The 20,619-nt window shown below is 41.3% G+C and overlaps 1 protein-coding gene across 1 annotated transcript; it reads right to left on the reverse strand.

The window, feature by feature from the left end:
• Positions 1–6,992: 6,992 nt before the first annotated feature.
• On the reverse strand, positions 6,993–15,327 carry LOC102796753 (uncharacterized). Its single transcript, XM_087843050.1, has 2 exons — positions 9,516–15,327; positions 6,993–8,511 (listed from the first exon to the last, which is right to left on the reverse strand). Exons 1-2 carry the CDS (start codon positions 15,289–15,291, stop codon positions 7,802–7,804), a joined length of 6,486 nt encoding a protein of 2,161 aa, XP_087699176.1. The 5' UTR covers positions 15,292–15,327; the 3' UTR covers positions 6,993–7,801.
• Between the last annotated feature and the right edge of the window lie 5,292 nt (positions 15,328–20,619).

Genomic DNA, 20,619 nt, shown 5'->3' on the forward strand with positions numbered 1-20,619 from the left:
GTGTTTACTGACAACTGACAGTGATAGCGGACATCATCATCACTATTCCAACAATCCTCTCCACACAGACAAGCATAAACACACTCGACTGTCACTAAATCAAATTAAACACACGTTTGTAATGACGCTAATTCAGTTTACAATAGGGTTCATTCGCTCAGTCAGCAGGTGGCAGTATCCTTGTACACTGTGGAGTAAACTGCTATTAAACGAACAGAAGAAGAAGAAAACCCCTGCACATGCGCCGTACGGATCGGGTAGACCCGATTTGTACGGTCCGACTTTGCACATGCTCAGTAAGGATCGGGGAGTCCCGATCCGTAACTATCTTTTTATTTTTCGTTTTTGTCTACATTGTACTGAAATGCTTCATTATTGCAAACATTTTAAGATATACTTATTATTCTTAACATCTTAACAGATACTCTGACCCGTAACTATCGTAAAACGCTACGACCGGAAGTAGACATCTTTCGCGCATGCGGGGTACCGATCGGGTTTCCGGTACGGATCGGGTAGTGACACAGTCATCATAGGTGCATGTCTTTTTTTGGTGGTGGGGGTGGTCAGTTTTCCTTTAGGTGATGCAGCAAGACTGAACCAGTGGCTGGCTAACATGAGAAGGAAGGACTGGACACCTGGGCCATCATCTCGTCTTTGCGGTGCTCATTTTGAAGAAAATGACATCATCACAGACTCAAAGGTTAATAAAATCTATAACTATTTCTATGTAATATTATAAGAAAAAAAACATTAAATATAAAGTTTCTCTTTCTTTTCTTTTTTTTTGTGCTGCTTTAGGGAATCTGTCGACTCAGCAGCACAGCAGTTCCAACTATTTTCAGTTTTCCATGTATTCAGGTGAGGTCAACTGGGAGAGGATCAAGACGTAACATTTTGATAAGTACTGGCACAGAGGTAAGTGGCTCTCCAGGTTTATCAAGCGATGTGTCAGGGAACAGTAATGTTGGTCAAACACATACAAAATTCGACCACAACATGATACCAGGAGACCATAGTTACGCGTTATTACCAACCACATTAGCAGAACCAGGCTGTATTCAAGAAGATCACTGCTACAACCTTGAGTCTCCAAAGTCGTTAAAGCGTAAAAATTAGGCTTCAGAAGAGATGCTAACAAAATACAGGAAAAAGCTGAGATTGCAATGCCAAAAGTCTAGGCGTTTAAAGACAAATGTTTGTACCTTAAAGGATGTCACCAAAGAACTCAAGAACAAGCTCATGATCTCAAATCAGTGTGCATCTTTGCTTGAGTCAATCAATGAAGTTCCAAAACACATCTTGCGTAAAATCCTTGATGGGAAAAAGTCAGCTAAATATTCTGAGGAACTGAAACAGTTCGCCACCACACTTCATTTTTACTCCCCAAAAGCATATGAGTACGTGCGTGAGAATTTTAACAAAGCGTTGCCACACAGTCACACCATTCGCACTTGGTACAGTAGTGTCTCAGCTGATCCTGGATTTACCGTAGCATCTTTCAGAGCACTAACAAGTCACGTGGAGGCAAACAGAGAACAGGGAAAAGAGACGGTGTGTGCTCTAATGATGGATGAAATGTACATCCACAAAATGACTGAGTTTGCAGGTGACCAGTTCCATGGCTATGTAGATATAGGCACTGGTGAAATTGACAACACACTTGCCACCCAGGCCTTTGTCCTCATGGTTGTGGCTGTCAATGAGTCATGGAAAATTCCCATTGCGTACTTCCTCATCGATGGTATTGATGGATCAGAGAAGGCCAATGTCATTCGGGAAAGCCTTAGCAGGCTTCATGAAGTTGGTGTTAAAGTTGTCTCCCTTACATGTGATGCCCCTACGAGTAACCTCGCCATGATAAGGGAACTTGGCGCAGAGTTAAATATCAACAACATGAAGCCCTACTTCTTTCATCCAGAGAATCCCACACAAAAAGTGCATGTGATCCTGGATGCATGTCATATGCTAAAGCTTCTTCGTAATGCCTTTGCATCTTCAATGGAATTTGAGACAGAAGATGGGAGGAAGATTAAGTGGAAGTACTTTGAAGCCCTTAATAAACTCCAAGATGAAGAGGGTCTACGACTAGGTAACAGGCTAAAAATGGCTCATTTACAGTGGAGAAAACAAAAAATGAAAGTCCACCTAGCAGCACAGCTCTTCAGCAGAAGTGTAGCGGATGCAATGGAGTTCTGTGAACAAGGCTTGAAATTGGAGGAGTTTAAAGGTTGTTCTGCAACTGTAGATGCAGCCTTTGATGTGCTCAACAGCCGTAATCCTCTTGGAAAAGGTTACAAAGCTCCAATTAAGCCATCAACTAAACACAGGGCTGAGACAATCTTGAAGGATGCAGAAACCTTGCTTCGTCGGTTGAAGGTCCAGCAGTATGACAAGATGGTGCCACTTCACAACACAAAAAAGAAGACTGCCATATATGGCTTCATTGCTAATGGCATAAGTGCACTAAACATTTATAATGAACTTGTATAGAGGACCGATGCCCCATGCAGGTATCTTCTGACCTACAAACTTAGTCAGGACCACATAGAGCTCTTCTTCTCTGCCATAAGAGCAAGAGGGGGGCACAATGACAATCCTAATGCCAGACAGTTCAGGGGAGCCTACAAACATTTACTTGTTAGGCACCAAGTTAAAACGGGTACAGGCAATTGTTTACTTCGAGACAACACATACATTCTTGATTCAACATCTGCAGCTGTAAATGTTGCTCGCAGAATGGAAGTGCACCTTGTGCAAGTAAATGACCCTGATGATCACTCGATTCCTGACCTCCCAGATGTATGCAACCTGTCTGAATACAAGGAGGCAGTGATCAGCTACATCGCAGGTTTTGTAGTAAAGAAGATCAAAGAGAAAATCACCTGCTTGCCTTGTTCACAGGCCTTGACAACTGAAGGTGCTGTGCATACTTTTATTAAGCAGAAAGACAGAGGTGGTCTCCAAAAACCTTCACCAGGCATGGTTACTGTGTGTATCACAGCAGAAAAATGCATTCAGAGGAAAATCAAAACCAATGGAGGTCAGCTACCCAGTGGACGTGGAGTCACAGCAACCATTGTCACCCAGGTTCTGGAAGAATGTGGTGAAAAAAACCTTTTCCCTCATCTTGAAAGCCATATGCTTGACACATGTGTTGAAGTAAACCACATTCATGATCTTGTGAAAATGGCCTCCACATGGTACTGCAAAGTCAGATTTAGTCACTTAGCAAGAAGAAAAAATGAAATGGCAAAAACGGGCAAGTTGGTTCACCGACAGGTGACCAAACTGATCCATTTTTATGGAGAGTAATGTGCGATACCTGATGCCTTTTAGGGCAGAATGATTTATTGACATTATTTCAGATTGTTCGAACATATATTGTATTTCAGATTAGAATTGAAATACATATAATATATACTTACTAACTAAACATATGGTCAAAGAATATAACAAACTTTGATTTAAATTACAATAAATCACTAGTTGTTCAGTCCTAGCTGTCATTATCAGTTACTGCCAGTTATTCCTCTGCTGCCCATGGTTTACAGTCCACATAAACAGGACTGAATCATCAGCAGAAGAAACCGAAAAAAATTCTCTTGCCACTGTTTGCTACTTTTGTAATTGCTGATATGAATTTGTGACAGGTTGGAGGCACGACATGACTACGACTCACCATTCAGTGGCATATCCCTTTTATTCGCATTTGCTGTACACACACTCACAGCACAGCTTTCCAGCCAAACACATACCACCACCAACAACAAACACACAACATGCCCTAGTTCATTTATATGGAGTGGAGGAGTGATGCACTGATTGACCTCAGGTGCGCCAGCCTCCCCCACAGCCACGGCACGGATTACGCCCCACAACAGGATAGTTTTATTGCACTTTTCTATAAATAACACCACTGTTTTTTCAATTTGAGATTTCACATAGTTCCTTAGAAGTGTTATTGTTTATTTCCTTGTGGGAATTAAAACTGAGAGTACGTTTTGCTCTAATGATTTTGCATTCAGTATTTAAAATTCAAAAAGTTAACATATAATGATATTGTTAATAAATTGTTATTGTTTAAATTTTTTTATTGTATTGCTGATGTGTATGAAGTATATGTATATCTTTACCTTGTCCTGTCTTAGTTTGTCTTGTTTGCCAAGTATGTCTTGTCCCGTGTTCCCACTCATGGCCTGCACCTTGTCGTGGTGAGTGGGCTTTCAACTAAGATGGGCTGTCATTCTGTTGTCATATGTTGAAAAGAAAGCAAAATGCTACTTTTTACTACTGAGATTAAATGTGTTCATGTTTAAATACTGTGGATAATGTAATCTAAAGAAGTAGTCAGGGAGTGGTCCTTCTCACATTTCCTTCATCCAAGTTTTTGCGCTTGTCTGTCTGCCTCTGTTCTAGGTTCAGTGGACATGCAGATGAGATGCTTCTGGGACGAGATGTGAAACATCTTCAAGACACTTAAAGAAGTCCAGATGCTTTTCTTTCCAAGTTCCTTAGACTACAATGACCTGGTGGACTGAGAAACTTCACAGACACACTAATTAATCCTTGCCAAATATCAGCTTAGTAGAATTGTATAATAAAATGTGCTAAACGTCATACATACAATTTAATTATTCTCTCCTCTGTCTGTGTTTTTTTTTTTTTTTTCGTTTTTCTTCATTAGGAGCCGTCTTCAGATTGAGACCTCAGTGGCAGTTAATGATGATGGACGTGCCATCTATTTGAAATACTGACTTTTTAAAAAAAAAAAAAAAATTATATTTGTCATGCAGACTGGGGGGAGCCAGGATCAAACCACCAACCTTCCAATCATAAGATGACCAGCTGTACTTCCTAAACTACAGCCACCCCAAACTAACAGTATAAGTCTTTCTTTAGTAATTAATAGAATAACAATGAATTTGGAAAATACAAAGGCTAATACACCACATTATGTTTCTTAAGAGAAACATGCAACCTCATGGAACAGTAATATGTCGAGGACAACAGTCACTGTCTTAATATACATATAATTGGCTTCTCTTAAAATTGTTATCCTGCTAGTGATAGAACTTACAAGCAGCTTTTACTGTTATTTCACTGTCCTAGCATAAGTGCTATGTATTTAAGTTCTAAAGTTGTTAATCGTAGACTGCAGCTTCTCTTTTATTTTATGAAAGATTTAGATGGAATTTTCTTGCATGTTGTCTTTAACAGGATTCAATAAAACAGTGTCATGAAAAGCAATGGTGTTTCTAAACAGTCCGAAAATTTGCTGAATGTAAAATGCAATATTAAATCAAAATCATGCATGTCAGAGATGATTTAAAAATATTTATTACGAGAACATTCAGCAATAACAAATTTAGAAGAGAATGACAGCAAAAGAAAGAACAGGGGGAATAATTGTGAAATCACTGAAAAGTGTGATGGCTCCTCTGGCATTTAAAGAAAAATTAACAAATGAGTTTAAAGCCGAAAAAAAAAAAAACAGCATAAAGAATAAAATTCCTGATTCAGATTTTGCTGCCAAAATGTTAGTGGAAAGTCCAAAGCCAGCATCACTCTACTGGATTTGGTCTTTCAGACACAAGGCAATATTATTTAAAAATACATCATTTCCCAAAGGGGTGAAATGAACTCCATCATGCAAAAACTGGTCAGGATTTCTATGCTTTATCTGTGGATGATGTACAATACAACCACAAACCGACAGAATAAAAGTAGTCATCACACTGTTTACAAAGCGTCGAGCCTTGTCCACCTTCTTTGGATTAACACGCCTCCACTGGCATCGCTGGGTGAAGGCAGAGAAAATGATTTTCATCTGCGGGAACTGGTGGTGGAGATCACGCAAGTCCTGCTTGATTGCTGCCACAAGCCTGACGCTTTTGACATTGCCAAGGTCATTTCCACCACAGTGGATCAACAGGACATCAGGTATCACTCTTCCTCGAAGGCATTGGAAGAGAAAAGGGATCAGGTTTTGCCAAACCACTGGACCTGCGCATCCAGACCTAGGTTGGTCCCGATGGTCTCCCTCGCTCGTGCTTCCCCACGGCGGATGTAGCTGTCCCCAATGATGAAGATAATAGTTTCTGTTGATTGTGAAATTAATAAACAATTTTGTATAAAATGAGTTGCTGTTTTTTTTTTACATTTCTTTTTGGTAAAAGTAATATTCACTGTTTTTGAATTAACAAAGCTGTAGTGTCACTTTATAATAGATTTTTTTTTATTTAAACACACTTAGATCTTTAAGAAGTTGAAATAACAAGCCATAATATTGCACTTACTCTTTGCTTGGGCAGAAGACGCTGACGTTGTCTCCATTTTTGATTCCTGGTCTAACAGCAGAATAAAAGAATTCAATATACATTTGAAAAAGCAGCAGTGTATTAATTGCCAATTGCTAGCATGTTGAGACACGATGGTCCTAACCATAAAATATACTGATAATGTAGCTATTTACCATGGTATTCACCAACAGGTATGTTGTTACTGATTTTAAGAAATTTACTTGGGGGGGGGGGGGGGGGGTTTCAAAGTATGAATTTGTTGTAATTACCTTGTTTTAACGGGTCCTTCACTTTCGGAAAAATTTGCGCAGCGCAAGCAGCGGGAAAAAGGACATGCTACGTAAAAGTTAAGAGGGGGGTGTAACGACGTATGACTGTGGGCGGGAGTTCCATGCCACGGCTCCACCCGTAGTTACTACTGCGCAGACTCTGGCTCCAAATTTGCAAGATGGCAGCCTCCACAAGCGGGGTATTTTGGCTTCATTTTTGCACAATGGTAGGAGGCGGAGTCTCGCCATCAATCTTTTCTACAGTCAATGGTTTGGACCCCTGTTACCGAAGCCTAATATGGTGGAGGTGGAGCAGCTCGTTATGAGTCGGAAGACCCTGGTGTTGCGCTTCTAGTTATTTTTAATTTAGCTATATTTGTTATTGGATTATTACAGAGGAAAACGAAGTGAATGCAAATGCTTCTGTAAACTCATTTTATTCATTTTAACAAAACAAAAGCATTCAACACACCACAGACAGCTTCAATCTATGAACTGCCCTTCCAGTACATGTAATAAAAGTCTCTTATGCTACATACCCGTCACGGTGACCAGATCCCAACATACTACATGTGGGGCAAACCGTTTGTTTTGTTACTGAAGAAATAAATACAAATAATTACACAAAAACTATGCTGGTGTCAGGGTTGGCATCGGTGTGATAGGAATGACAATTTATTTGAAACCGATGCGTATGTAACGAGCTTTCTAGTCTTTGTGCACTCCTATATTTCCTTATTCTACAGTCCTAATACTCCTACTTGTCATTTCTGTTTGATAAGGACGCATCCACGGATCGCCACATCTCTGTCTGAGCCACATGTTTCTTAAAATGCAGGGCCTTGGTTGGAGTGGAGGGAGGCAAAAGGATAAACATGCCATGCAGTCCCACGTGAAGTGGGGCACCTGGTCACCTTATCATATCACTGGTAGAAAAATAACTCTTCACATGAAGATTTCCTTCATTTTCAAATCCCCCTCTCGACAAAAGCAATGTTATCACTTTATTATGGAAAGGTTATAAAATAAACTAGGCAACCCTGCTTTTGTCACTAGTATATACATCCTGTTATTGTAAACAACACATTATAGAAAACACCACAGGGCGGCAGTATTGCCTTACTGGTTAAATAGTGTGGAGCGTACACTAGATTTCATTAAACTTTTATGGAGTATCCTGCGGGCTTATCGTTGACGATGGTATGCATTGTTTTCTTTCCCCAGCACATCTTATGGCACAAAGTCCTTAGGTCTGATCATCATCCTCACTCTCTTAAAAGACTGTCTCTCATTGGTGGGGTAGTACTCTGATAATATGTTGTGCCATGTCCCCCAGAAAATCCCATTCCGCACACCTTTGTACCTCCCGTTGTAATATCTCCCGTTGAGGTTTGCGCTCATGCAGGCGTCAAACCACCAGCCGGAGCTGTAGTAGGCCCCGCAGTTCCCGGAGGGGTAGCGGTCGTGGTCCCTGTCCGGCGTGGTGAACGCCCTGTTGCTGTGATCGTACTTTTTGCTGAAGCGGAGAGCATTACCTGCGGTGCCCGAGTAACTGCCTACTGTCAGTCTATAGCGCAGGCGTTCGCTGGCCACCTTGAACTGCTCGTACTGCGCATACCCCGTCAACCCGTCAAAATCCTCCAGCTCCACCCGCAGCACCATCTCCCTGTCGCGGGTCAGCAGGTGGATGATGTTGTTGCCCAGCCAAAACTCCCCTCTGTCAAGCTCCCCGAAGCCGGATTGGTATTCTGCCCAGGTGCGGTTGAAGTTCACGCTGCCGTCCTGGCGGCGCTGCAGGACGGTCCACCCTCCACCCTCCTGCTCCATCTCGCAGTACACCGAGAAGCTACTAGTGCGGAGGTCAGGGGTCACCAGGTAAAGCCCGCTTTTTGTTTTTCCCCTGAGCAGGTGGTCCGAGCAGTCTCTCGGTAACATGGTAACTGTAACACAATGGAAGAAATGACACATTTCTTAAAAAGCCAGTAAGCCCTGCTTTATTTAAGCCCTGTTTTTGCTCTCATATTCCAGGTGATATTATCATCTTGCAGCTGGGATTTATTCGTGAAATGAGCTGGCTGAGGTCACGAGTGCATCAGGTCAGTGCGCTTTTCCACCATAAAAAGAGTTACTGTGTGTGAGGGCCTTCAAAGTGGACCTCCACGGTAGATGAAAAGATATCGTTTAAAACAGAAATGGTGTTGGAGGCATACACGTGAAGGAAGTTTAATAATTTCACCTTTAAAATAATTGATTGTCTAGTCCAACTTTCCTATATTTTCCTCCTGACTTATAAAAAAAGGTGAAATGAGGCAATAACAGGCAGTTAGAGAAAGAAAAGCGTGCATTTAAAATCCTATTAACCTTTAGTTTTTACTCTATGATGTCATTGATGCTGGTAAATGTTATTTTAATTAATTGCTGGGGGGAAAAATAGCCACTTGTTGAGTTCACTCTCTGTAAACAGCTCTCCACAAAAGGATGGTTTAAAGCTGTTGGTCTTTGCATAGTTGTGGTTTTATCTTTAGTCATGACATTCATTTGGAGCGACACATTTCGCACACATGCAGATTCCTCCTTTGACAAATAATAGCCAGTGATGTATGATACAAATCTGCCCACATAATTATATTATGAGGATCATTAGAGTTTACTATGAGATTGTATTGCTTAATTCCTTTCAGCTTAGGTCATTATTAGTGGTCTTATTTATGTCTTTTTGAGTAGTAATAAAGCAATAAGCATTCAGATACTAATGTGGCACAATTCATTGCACATTTCTCGGCCTTGAGGCCTCGAATGTATGTGTGCTTCGCATTTCAAGCCCAGTATAATCTGCATTGATCACTAACATGTCTTGCAGCTGACTGGCAGAAACAGTTTACATTTCACAAGCACACAGAGACAAAACAGGATCAGTGTGATAGAATAAAACAGAATCTCTTGCCTTTAGGTGGTTTGTCTGTTGGCAGTTTGCCGTCCGTGTTGTCAGGCCTGATGCCTCCCTGGTTCTCTTCTGAGTGGTCTTGGTGATGCATGTTTGGTGGACTGCCATTAGGACTCAGGCTGTTATTGAAGAAAGCGGCCACCTGGTTGATTTTCACTCGTAACTCACGTGCACTGGGAGTGGAAGCCTCGGCAGCGAGCTCGGGGTGCTTGGGGCCAGGGGTGGTCGCAGTTGTTGACCTGAAGTCAGGGCTGGGTGGAGAGATAATGTGAGATATGGGAGAAGGAGATGTAGAGAATGCAGGAGCTATTTCTTCCATCTTGTGATGTTTCTCAGTTTGTGTGTCTGAGCCAGAATTTGTCTTTGACTTTGAGGATCCTGGAGTGATGATTTTGTTTGGTTTTGTTGTCATTGGGATTGATGCTGGTTGACTGGCTGTTTGTGGCCTCAGATCAGACACAATCCTGTTGTTTGGGCTCATAGTGGAATCTTCAGGCAGACTTTGAAGGTGAGGGAAGGCTCCATTTTCCAGACTGTTGGAGGTCTTTGGACCTGGAGTGACAGTTTTCCTTAGACTGGGATTGAACTCTCTGTCCCCTGAGGAATGAGTCACTTCAGCAGTATGCTTTATGGGGCCAGATGTAGAAGGCGTGTTGATTTGAGAGGTTTGGGTGTGATCTGAAGTAGTCCAGCTGATGTTAGGTGGATCTGTTTTGGTCTTTGGACTTAGCTTTGGTTGCACTGCTGGTTTTGGCCTTTGAACTGGTGGTGCTCCTGGCCTAACTGTAGGCATGCTTCGTGGTCGGTAAATGAAGGGAAGCCTTGGTTTTGACGTTCTATTGGACTCTGCCCGAGGTGCAGGCTTGGCATTCAGATTAGGCGTTTCTCCAAGCTTAGGTGTTTTAAAGTTGTGACTGGTTTCTGGTGGTTTGGGGCCAGTTTTGGGCCTTACATTCGGTTTTGGCTTGAAGCTTGTCCCAGGTTTTGTATGTCTTGGTAGGTTGGGCACTTGATCAGGTTTGGGTTTTGTAGGGATGTTCTGTCTGATTTTAGGCTTTTGGTTGGGGGGTGTTTTCATGGTCTCAGGCATGGTTTTCTTTCCTGGTGTTGGATCTTGATTAGAGTTAGACATATGTGATGGATTTTCATCAGATGTCTCCTTTTGTTTAGGTTTTTCTGTGTAGCTAGCTGTTGGACTTTCTTTTGATTCAGGCTCTTGGACAGGTTTGGGTTTTGTAGGGATGATCTGGGTGATTTTTGGCTTTTGGTTGCCAGGTGTTTTTGGTAGATCAGGCATGGTCTTTTTTCCAGATGTTGAATCTTGAGTAGAATTGGAGATGTATGAGAGATTTTTATCAAATGTCTCCTTTTGGTTAGGTATTTCTGTGTAGCTAGCTGTTAGACTGTCTTTTGATTCAGACGTTTGGGTGGGTTTAGGTTTCACAGGAATGTTCTGGCTAGTTTTAGGCTTTTGGTTGGGTGCTGTTTTTGGTAAATCAGGCATGGTCTTCTTTCCAGTTATTAAATCTTGATTAGAATTAGACACATGTGAGGGATTTTCATCAAGTGTCTCCTTTTGTTTAGGTTTTTCTGTGTAGCTAGCTGTTGGACTTTCTTTTGATTCAGGTTCTTGGACAGGTTTGGGTTTTGTAGGGATGATCTGGGTGATTTTAGGCTTTTGGTTGGGGGGTGTTATTGGTAGATCAGGTGTGGTCTTCTTTCCAGATATGGGATCTTGATTAGAATTAGACACTTGCGATGGATTTTCATCAGATGTCTGCTTTTGTTTAGGTTTTTCTGTGTAGCTAGCTGTTGGACTTTCTTTTGATTCAGGCTCTTGGACAGGTTTGGGTTTTGTAGGGATGTTCTGTCTGGTTTTAGGTTTTTGGTTGGGGGGTGTTTTCGTTAGAACCGGTATGGTCTTCTTTCCAGATGTTGGATCTTGATTAGAATTAGACACTTGCGATGGATTTTCATCAGATGTCTGCTTTTGTTTAGGTTTTTCTGTGAAGCTAGCTGTTGGACTTTCTTTTGATTCACGATCTTGGAAAGGTTTTGGTTTTGTAGGGATGTTTTGTCTGGTTTTAGGCTTTTCGTTAGGGAGTGTTTTCGTTAGATCGGGCATGGTCTTCTTTCGCGGTGTTGAATCTTGATTAGAATTAGACACTTGTGAGGGATTTTCATCAGATGTTTCCTTTTGTTTAGGTTTTTCTGTGTAGCTAGCTGTTGGACTTTCTTTTGATTCAGGCTCTTGGACAGGTTTTGGTTTTGTAGGGATGTTGTGTCTGGTTTTAGGCTTTTGGTTGGGGGGTGTTTTCGTTAGAATCGGTGTGGTCTTCTTTCCAGATGTCGGATCTTGATTAGAATAGGACACTTGCGATGGATTTTTATCAGATGTCTCATTTTGTTTAGCTTTTTCTGCATAACTAGCTGTTGGACTTACTTTTGATTCAGGCTCTTGGACAGGTTTGGGTTTTGTAGGGACATTATGTTTGGTTTTAGGCTTTTCCTTAGGAGGTGTTTTCAGTAGATCAGATGTGGTCTTCTTTCGCGGTGTTGAATCCTGATTAGAATTAGACACATGCGAGGGATTTTCATCAGATGTCTCATTTTGTTTGGGTTTTTTTGTGTAGCTAGCTGTTGGACTTTCTTTTGATTCAGGCTCTTGGACAGGTTTGGGTTTTGTAGGGATGATCTGGGTGATTTTAGGCTTTTGGTTGGGGGGTGTTTTTGGTAGATCTGGTATAGTCTTCTTTCCAGATATGGGATCTTGATTAGAATAGGACACTTGCGATGGATTTTCATCAGATGTCTCGTTTTGTTTAGCTTTTTCTGCATAACTAGCTGTTGGACTTAGTTTTGATTCAGGCTCTTGGAGAGGTTTGGGTTTTGTAGGGACATTATGTCTTGTTTTAGGCTTTTCCTTAGGGGGTGTTTTCAGTAGATCAGGCATGGTCTTCTTTCGCGGTGTTGAATCTTGATTAGAATTAGACACTTGTGAGGGATTTTCATCAGATGCTTCCTTTTGTTTAGGTTTTTCTGTGTAGCTAGCTATTGGACTTTCTTTTGATTCAGGCTCTTGGACAGGTTTGGGTTTTGTAGGGATGATCTGGGTGATTTTAGGCTTTTGGTTGGGGGGTGTTATTGGTAGATCAGGTGTGGTCTTCTTTCCAGATGTCAGATCTTGATTAGAATAAGACACTTGCGATGGATTTTCATCAGATGTCTCATTTTGTTCAGCTTTTTCTGCATAGCTAGCTGTTGGACTTACTTTTGATTCAGGCTCTTGCACAGGTTTTGGTTTTGTAGGGATGTTCTGTCTGGTTTTAGGCTTTTCCTTAGGGGGTGTTTTCAGTAGATCAGGTGTGTTCTTCTTTCGCGGTGTTGAATTCTGATTAGAATTAGACACTTGCGATGGATTTTCATCAGATGTCTCATTTTGTTTAGCTTTTTCTGCATAGCTAGCTGTTGGACTTACTTTTGATTCAGGCTCTTGCACAGGTTTGGGTTTTGTAGGGATGTTCTGTCTGGTTTTAGGCTTTTCCTTAGGGGGTGTTTTCAGTAGATCAGGTGTGTTCTTCTTTCGCGGTGTTGAATCTTGATTAAAATAAGACACTTGCGTTGGATTTTCATCAGATGTCCCACTGTAGCCAGGTTTTTGGTCAGTTGTTGTTTTTTCTCCACCTTTTGACCATTTGTCTATTTTTTGATTTTGGTCCGGCTTCTCAGTTTTTGGATTATGGACTATTTCCTTCTCGGATTTCGGTTCAATCTCGGTTTGATTAGTAGCAGTAACGTGATCAGGATATTCATCAGATCCGGCCGTGTTTGCATTCTGAGGTCTGTGATGTGGTGGAGGTGTCCAAATAGGAGTCGCAGTCTTTTCATTAGGTTTTGACTTTTGAGTTGGTAACTTGTTTTGATCAGAGGTATAATTTTGGCCATATTTAGGTATAGAATTGTTATTCAAATTTTGATCAGTGGGTAAAATATGAGGGGGAATTCTTTGCTTAGGTTTTGAAGTTTCGACTCCTTTTGGGTCTTTGCCAGGTTGAGGTTTAGGTCTTTGGTCAATTCTGGGTTTGTGGTGAAAAGGATGCTTCTTTTGGTTGTATTTTGGTCTTTTGCCAGGCTTTGGTCCTTGGCCTGGCAGAGGTTTTGCTCCAATCTTAGTATTTGAGCTGATGTTCTTTTTAGCTGTCCAGCGGCTGTCATCTATAGCTCCTACAGTTGAATCCTGATGATGAGCTGTGGTGACTGTAGTTGTCATAGTTGAACTAATGTGACTGTGGAGGCCTGGCCTGGATGTAGTAGTTTGATTGGTTATGTGTTGTCCACTCCCTGTGCTCATTGTAGTTTCTGTGTGAGTATTTGCATCAGCTTTTGGAGGCTTAGAAATCCCAGCTGCTACAAGGCCTGTGTTTTGGGTAGTTATCTCGTGACTGACATCTGTGATATAATGCAAGGTGGAGCTGGGCATTGGGGGAGATGGAATAGATGACGTAGCTTCATTCGAGTCCACAGAGTCTAGCCCTAGAGCTATGTTAATTGTAGAGTGAGGAGTTGGGCTGATTAAAACAAAGTCTGTCCTTTTAGTTGCTTCGCTGGATGGTAATTCTCTATCGTCTCCCTCTCCACTCTCTGTCTCTTCGTCTTCTGTTTTGATCTCCTTTCCCGTCTCTCTGCCCTCGCCCCCCTCTTTTATAGTCTTTTCTTTTTCAGTGCGCCTGATGCTTTCGGTCTGTTTTCGTTCCTCATTATTTTGCTCTACTTTTACTCTCTTTTCCATTTCCTTTTTCTTCTCCTCCCTGCTCTGCTCTTGCTCCTGATTTGTATTCTCATCATGGTTCTCTGACATCTTTATCCTATCACTGGCTGCAGTTTGGGTCTCTGTTTCCTCTGTTTTATCTTGCCACACGTGATGACCACTTTCTTCAGTTTTATTTACATTAGTGAAAGTCTTTCTTTCTTTTCCATGCTCCAGATTATTCTCTTGATATCTCCTTGAATTCTCTTCTCCGGCAGTGTCTTTATTTCTGTCTCCCTCCCCCTGCCTATTGTTTTTGTCAGCAACCTTTTCTCCTACTGTTCCCTCATTTACACCACCAGTTGTTACCTTTGTTGGAACCACTTTGTCCTTTCCTTTTCCTCTGTCTGATTGAGTTGTTCCGTCAGTTTCCAGCACTTCTGTCAGAGTTTCTCCTTCCTCATTTTCTTTTATGAGTCCTCCATTGCTCTCTCTTTCTGTCTCCCATTTCTTTCTTTCTTTCTCTTCCAGAGTGCCTGTTTTTTCCGAGTCTCCATCTCCTTCCATAACACTGACTGTGCTGCAGTCTTGTTTAAAACCATTCTCTTGAAGTCTCTCATTCACCCAGTTTCTCTCATCCTCACGTCTATCCGTCTCCTCACTCAGTGTCTCACGCTCATTCTCTCTTTGCCTTCCACACTCTCTCTCAGTTTGGCTTACTGTACAGTCTGCGCAGATCTCCCGCAGTTCATCCACACTGTCCTTCAGCTTCTGCAGGTCCTCCACGATCTTATCCAGCTCTTTGAGCTGCTGTGGCAGGTGAATCCTCAGCGGTGGCAAAGTGAGTAAGTAAGGGCACGTGCTCTCATGCTGCACCTGTCTGCACTGCCCCCCAGGCGTCAGTGTTACAGTGCAGGGGCCAAATCCTTTATCCACAAGGAGTATTCCTTCATCAGAGTCTGCTGTGATCCAAGAGAGACTTGAGAAGGCCAGCAGGGTCCCACATACGCACAGGGCTGTTAACCTCATTGCAGCCTGAGAGCAAAGAGTGAAGGGAGAGGAGGGAGAGAGTGTAAAAACACCCACCTCAGTTTGTGAGAAGCGCAGCGAGAGCAAGAGAAGGAGGAAAGGTGGGAGGGAGAAGAGGAGGGAGTGGGATATGATGGAGCTGTGCAGTGAAAAGGGAATCTGTGAGATATCTGAGAAAAATGAAGGAAGGAAGAAAGAAAGAGGGGAAAATAAAACAGAAAAGTGAGAGGAGGTACGTTTTTAAGATAGTGAATGATATGCATGAAGCGTGAGGAAATCCGAAGATATTTCTGCTTCACAATATAAGCAGAATTAACTGCAGCAGTTAGTAACCACTTGGGAAACATTATGAAACATGGAAACTTTAGAAAGCACATGTCTTAACAATTTATTGGATTACAATTGATTCTAATTCCACTCACATCAGTTAATGAAGAACATTTGCAACACATTCTCCCTCTATGCTGTAATGATAAATGTATCACGGACTTGAATATGCATGTGTGTCGCAGTTGCTTTGGCAAGAGCGTCCCGAGCTTCCTGACAATGCGTACACAAACATGTGAATGGCACATGTAACATTTGAAGCAAAAAAGCTGCTGCTGGACTGAAGCCAAGAGGCTGTTATTCAGATTTGAATGGGCATGCTTCATTTTACTGTAAACTGTGAGGCTTAGTTCAGCTGATGATTAATGGTGGGCAGGAATGTCTGATTCATCTAAGAAGACCATTTGATTAAAACACAGTTCCAGAAGAGATAAATATCTTGTGTACTACTGACTTTATTCGGACAGTTCTAATCCCCAACAAGTGTTAGGGATCGGTGAGGCAATCTCTGGGTGGAGAGGTTAATCTGACTGTGTACAGGCTGTTCATCTGTATTTGGGGTCTTGGCTAATTCGTTTCGTCTACATATAGTCAGAAAACAGGAAAGAGAGAAAACCGAGTCACATGAGCTAAATGAGGCATCTGCTTCACAGGGAGTTTGGATAATGAGGCTTTACTTTCTCGGACCACGGGTGTAAATGTCAGTCCCACAACAGGATATGAGATATGAGTGATAGCATGCAATGCCAGTGTTTGATGTTTCAGAAATGTGTCTGTTTTTAATGCTTGTTAGACCACTAAAATGATCTTACTTATCGACCGAGACACGATCTCTGCGCCCTTTTTTGTCTGTGTCTATTTGACCAGCTGAGAGATTTCTCAGCTGTCCTTTAATAATGACAAAGGAAACCATTTGTTTAGTGAGAGCACCGTGGGAAGCCTCAGGTTAGAAATGAAAAACGATTGAAGTAGAAGGCTGGATGCGGCACATCGCCGGTCTGCGAGGTCACGAACGCATCTGGAGAAACTGCATCGTCTAAGAGCGTAACAGCTTTAAATCCCGCGGTTGGTCTCAGAGAGGAGTATTTTTAAACGTTTTGGCTATTGTCATCTGTGTAACCCTTCTCTGTCTAACTTTAAATTTCAAGTTGGATGGTTCTCCTCCTCCTTATCCTCCTCCTCCTGCTGTGCTAATGCAGCTATGAGCTCATTTGACGCTTGACAACTGTTGGCAGGATAAAAGCCAGGAATACGTGTCCTTTCACCTTTCACAGGCACTTCAGTACTTCAACACTTACACTGGGAAATGGTGTGAGATAAATGTTTACGCTCTCTTAGCATTAGGCTGTATTGATTTATTATCACAGGGCTGCATCTTTTACAGAGCGGCCAACCCTAAATCTCAGACATTTGCTGCTTAACCACAACAAAGTAGCCTGACGCACGGGCCGCACGATGAAATGAGAACGATTGGAGTTTTTAGAGCAGTCGATCGACATGTAAAGGCTAGATTCATTTGAATGAATTCATTTTGTTTCTTTGACAGCTCCAGATTCCAGTCAGCAGCTCCATTGTTCCCGATAATAACCTCACTCCTGCTTTATCCATTTATGGACTGCAGCTTTTTTCTCTTCATGGTGCCCTTTTGGGATAGAGTGTTTTGAATTCCCTCGGTGAGTTGGCTCGGCCCACTCTCTGTCCCTGATCATGTAAACACTGTGCTTTTTTTTTTTTTTCCATAGGGACTAGAACAAACATCTGACCATCAATCCGGGCTCTGCTGCCTGGGCGTCCTGGCAGACCACTTCATCTCCATCCACTTCGGGCAGAGGAGCCAGTGCCGTCATTTGCGTCTGTTATGTGCATAAGTGTCCCATTTCCAGCTGCACTGGAGTGAACCCAACAGCTGTCGTAGTGCAGCGCCAGCCTCCTGTAACACCACACTCAGTCTGCCTGCCTGAAGGTATAACCCTACCTGCGTTATTCCACCGTCTCTCGGCTCGCATGCCAAGAATAAATAAATATTCAGCTCTGTGATGCAATACCTGGCCTAATCATGTGAATGGGCCCAAATGTCTCTGTTATAAAAATGCGCCTACAGTCATATTCACATGATTTGTGAATTATTTCTTTAATTCTGCAGTAACGAATGCAATCCTTTGCCATGTGTGAGGATGTTTTTCATCGAACACTGATAGTGACTCTTAAAAGTGAAACAATCAAATGTCCCTCACATCTGGGCTGAATTTCCTGCAGCTAGCCAACACCAGATAACGTCAGGTCAATTAGTTTCTAATCCAAAATCCTGGAATTCGTTAAGAAATTGTTTAAAACTTATATTTAATAATTCTCGTCCTGATAAAGGATATGGAAAACGGGCTTAACATGGGAACGGCTTATCTGCTGTTGTCACTGCCTGCCCACCAGGAGCGGACATTTCTGAGACCCTGGCATGCACATCGAATAAAGAGGTATTTTTCCATTGCAGGAGAGGTGCTTTTTCTTTTAAAAACGTGTGAAGCGTGTTTTGTAGTAAAGGTTCTACAGAGACGTAGCCGTTCGGTTTTCCATCATAACCTGATGTTCATACTGAATAGATTTGTGCTGCATACTGTAAATGTCCCAGCTGCGCTTAATAGAAACCATGCATCATACACAGACAATAGTCTAGAGATAAACTCACATAAAGGTGTGCCTGAACGCACCGCAGAAACACCTTATTTACTAAACCATCTTCTTCTCAGCACCACTTCCACAGTCATATTTTTAGAGACTGCTAAACATTATGACATTACTCAGGTGTTGCCATATAATACTTCACTGCACGTGAAAAGGCAAAGTATGGCTGCCTGACAATGTTAAAACAATAAAACTGTTTATTATTCCAGCGTGCCACGAGTAAGAGTGCAGAAAACCAAACTGTGAGACCTGGTCTTTATTTTCAGAATTTGATCTACTCCAAGTTTAATGTTTAAAATGATAACAAAGTCACTGAAGATGCCAAATGTGGGGAAATAAAAAGTTGGAGTAGAATACTACAAAATGATACCTCAAATCTGTCCTCGAGCATAGCAGTCAGGTAGCTGGATTTTCTGCCTCTGCTGAAGATGCTGCAAAGAGTTATCGTCTTTCCACTGACTTGTGTGATAGGAACCAGAAATAAGCTCTATGTACTACAAACTGTCTTCTCTTCTCTGTGAAAACTGTTTAAAGAGTCAGTGTGCAATCTAATGAGCTATGTTGGCCAAAAGAAATAAACAAATCTCATTTTTGAGTAAGTGCTCGTGAACACTGTGTACACCACCTTTCTGATCTCTCTGCACAGATTAAGACTTCTTCTTTCAAGGCAGTGGATGTAGACTGAAATGTTTTAGTGCCATAACAGAGAGATATCTTTCATCTAATATTAATATGTGACGAAAGACAGCATTTTAATTTTAATTGCCCAACATTGACATTAAATGAATAATAGTTTTTAGATATTGCATTTAATTAAACTAGCGACTAACTTGTTGTTGTGCAATAGTGATGAAAACACGTGCAGCTGACCACTCCCAACATGAGTAAGGTTTGATGGCACAGTGCTGAGGGTCAGTGAGCAGGGTGATTTCCACAGGAAAACAAACACTCATAAAAAGCCCTTCAGTGCATTTCCACTACTTCACTGCCACCTGCTGGCACATGCTAGAAATGTCTCATAAATTTTAAAAAAACAACATTTTCGTCATACTCAAAATTTCACATTATCGTCTCCAAATGTCGACATTTGGAGCCTTGAGTTTCAAGTTTCAAGTTATTTTCTCAGTGCCTTAAGATTTTGAGATAATTAAATTTTGACAGATTTTTTTTTTTTCAGTAGTGAAAACAAGTTTACATACAACCCAGTTCAATAATAGCTCTAAAACCTTTATAATAGCCCCCAGCAAGGGCGAAATCTTATGGGAGAAAAAACACACGCCCTTGATAATGAGGAATTATGTATGACTCATATTTTAAATTAACAGGAAAAGGGGGGGGGGGGGAAAAAATCCTGCGGCCCTAACGACCCTGATTAGGATAAGCGGAAGTGAATGGATGGATGACTGTAGTAATCAAGTGTGCCACTAGGGGGTGCTAATAGTTTAATTTAAGAAACGCTGCATTGAAGAATGATAATAAAACTCTTAAAAAAGGTGTTCAACTCTTTGGAGAAACAGCAATTTTAAAAAAAAAAAGACAGAACATACGTGAATCCTTCACAGATTTTTTTTATTACAACCCCATAGATAAATGCATTTATGGGGATTTTGAATTTTCTGTCATTACAAAAAAACATTTTCAAACCACAAGAACAGATGTTTTTGGTAGAGATAAAAAATGCAAAATTATGATTCTGATTAAAAACATTTTTGTTGTTGAATGAACAAAATGGACTCACGAAACTATAAAATTCATACTTCTTTCTGTATATCTGTCTGGACAGGAAAGTCTAACTATGACAGTGTGTGCAAATTCATGTTAAAACTAATCTGACATGACCCATAATTAATGAAAAAACTTTAAAAAAAATTTAAACTAGTAATTTATGGTGACATAGTTGCAGTAATTTACTGAAACGTGAATAAAAATGGAAATACAGTATAGCAACTTGTCCATCTACTATCGATAATTTCTTTTAGCCCTGCCACTTCTTCTTTGGTCCTCCACTTGTCCAGTTTCCTCAGATTTTTCAAGGACACACTGCAAAAGATGCTAAGTTTAATTTCGTTGGTGCAAAAACTATTTTATGCCTGTAAAACTTTATTATCTTTGACATTTTTTTGTAGATTCAACTAAAGGAAAGTGAACAAATTCCCTTTTATTGCAGCGAACTGGTAGTAAAAAATTGCCTATACATACAATTTAAAAATAGCTTCTGTTATATGTATACACAATAAAAGTTCATATTGTGTGGCTAAAATGGAGGCCCAGTGATGGTGCCTTTTATCCTTGAATGATTCATAGGTCAGTGTTATGTGGCTT

The sequence above is a fragment of the Neolamprologus brichardi genome, chromosome 7 (genome assembly GCF_056152115.1).
Source record: "Neolamprologus brichardi isolate AB-2024 chromosome 7, ASM5615211v1, whole genome shotgun sequence".
Taxonomy (NCBI): domain Eukaryota; kingdom Metazoa; phylum Chordata; class Actinopteri; order Cichliformes; family Cichlidae; genus Neolamprologus; species Neolamprologus brichardi.

Coding starts and splice junctions, on each gene's coding strand:
- LOC102796753 (XM_087843050.1), bottom strand. CDS start 15,291: ATGAGGTTAACAGCCCTGTGCGTATGTGGGACCCTGCTGGCCTTCTCA. Junction 8,512..9,515: donor AACAGACAAACCACCTAAAG/GCAAGAGATTCT, acceptor ATTGTGTTACAG/TTACCATGTTACCGAGAGAC.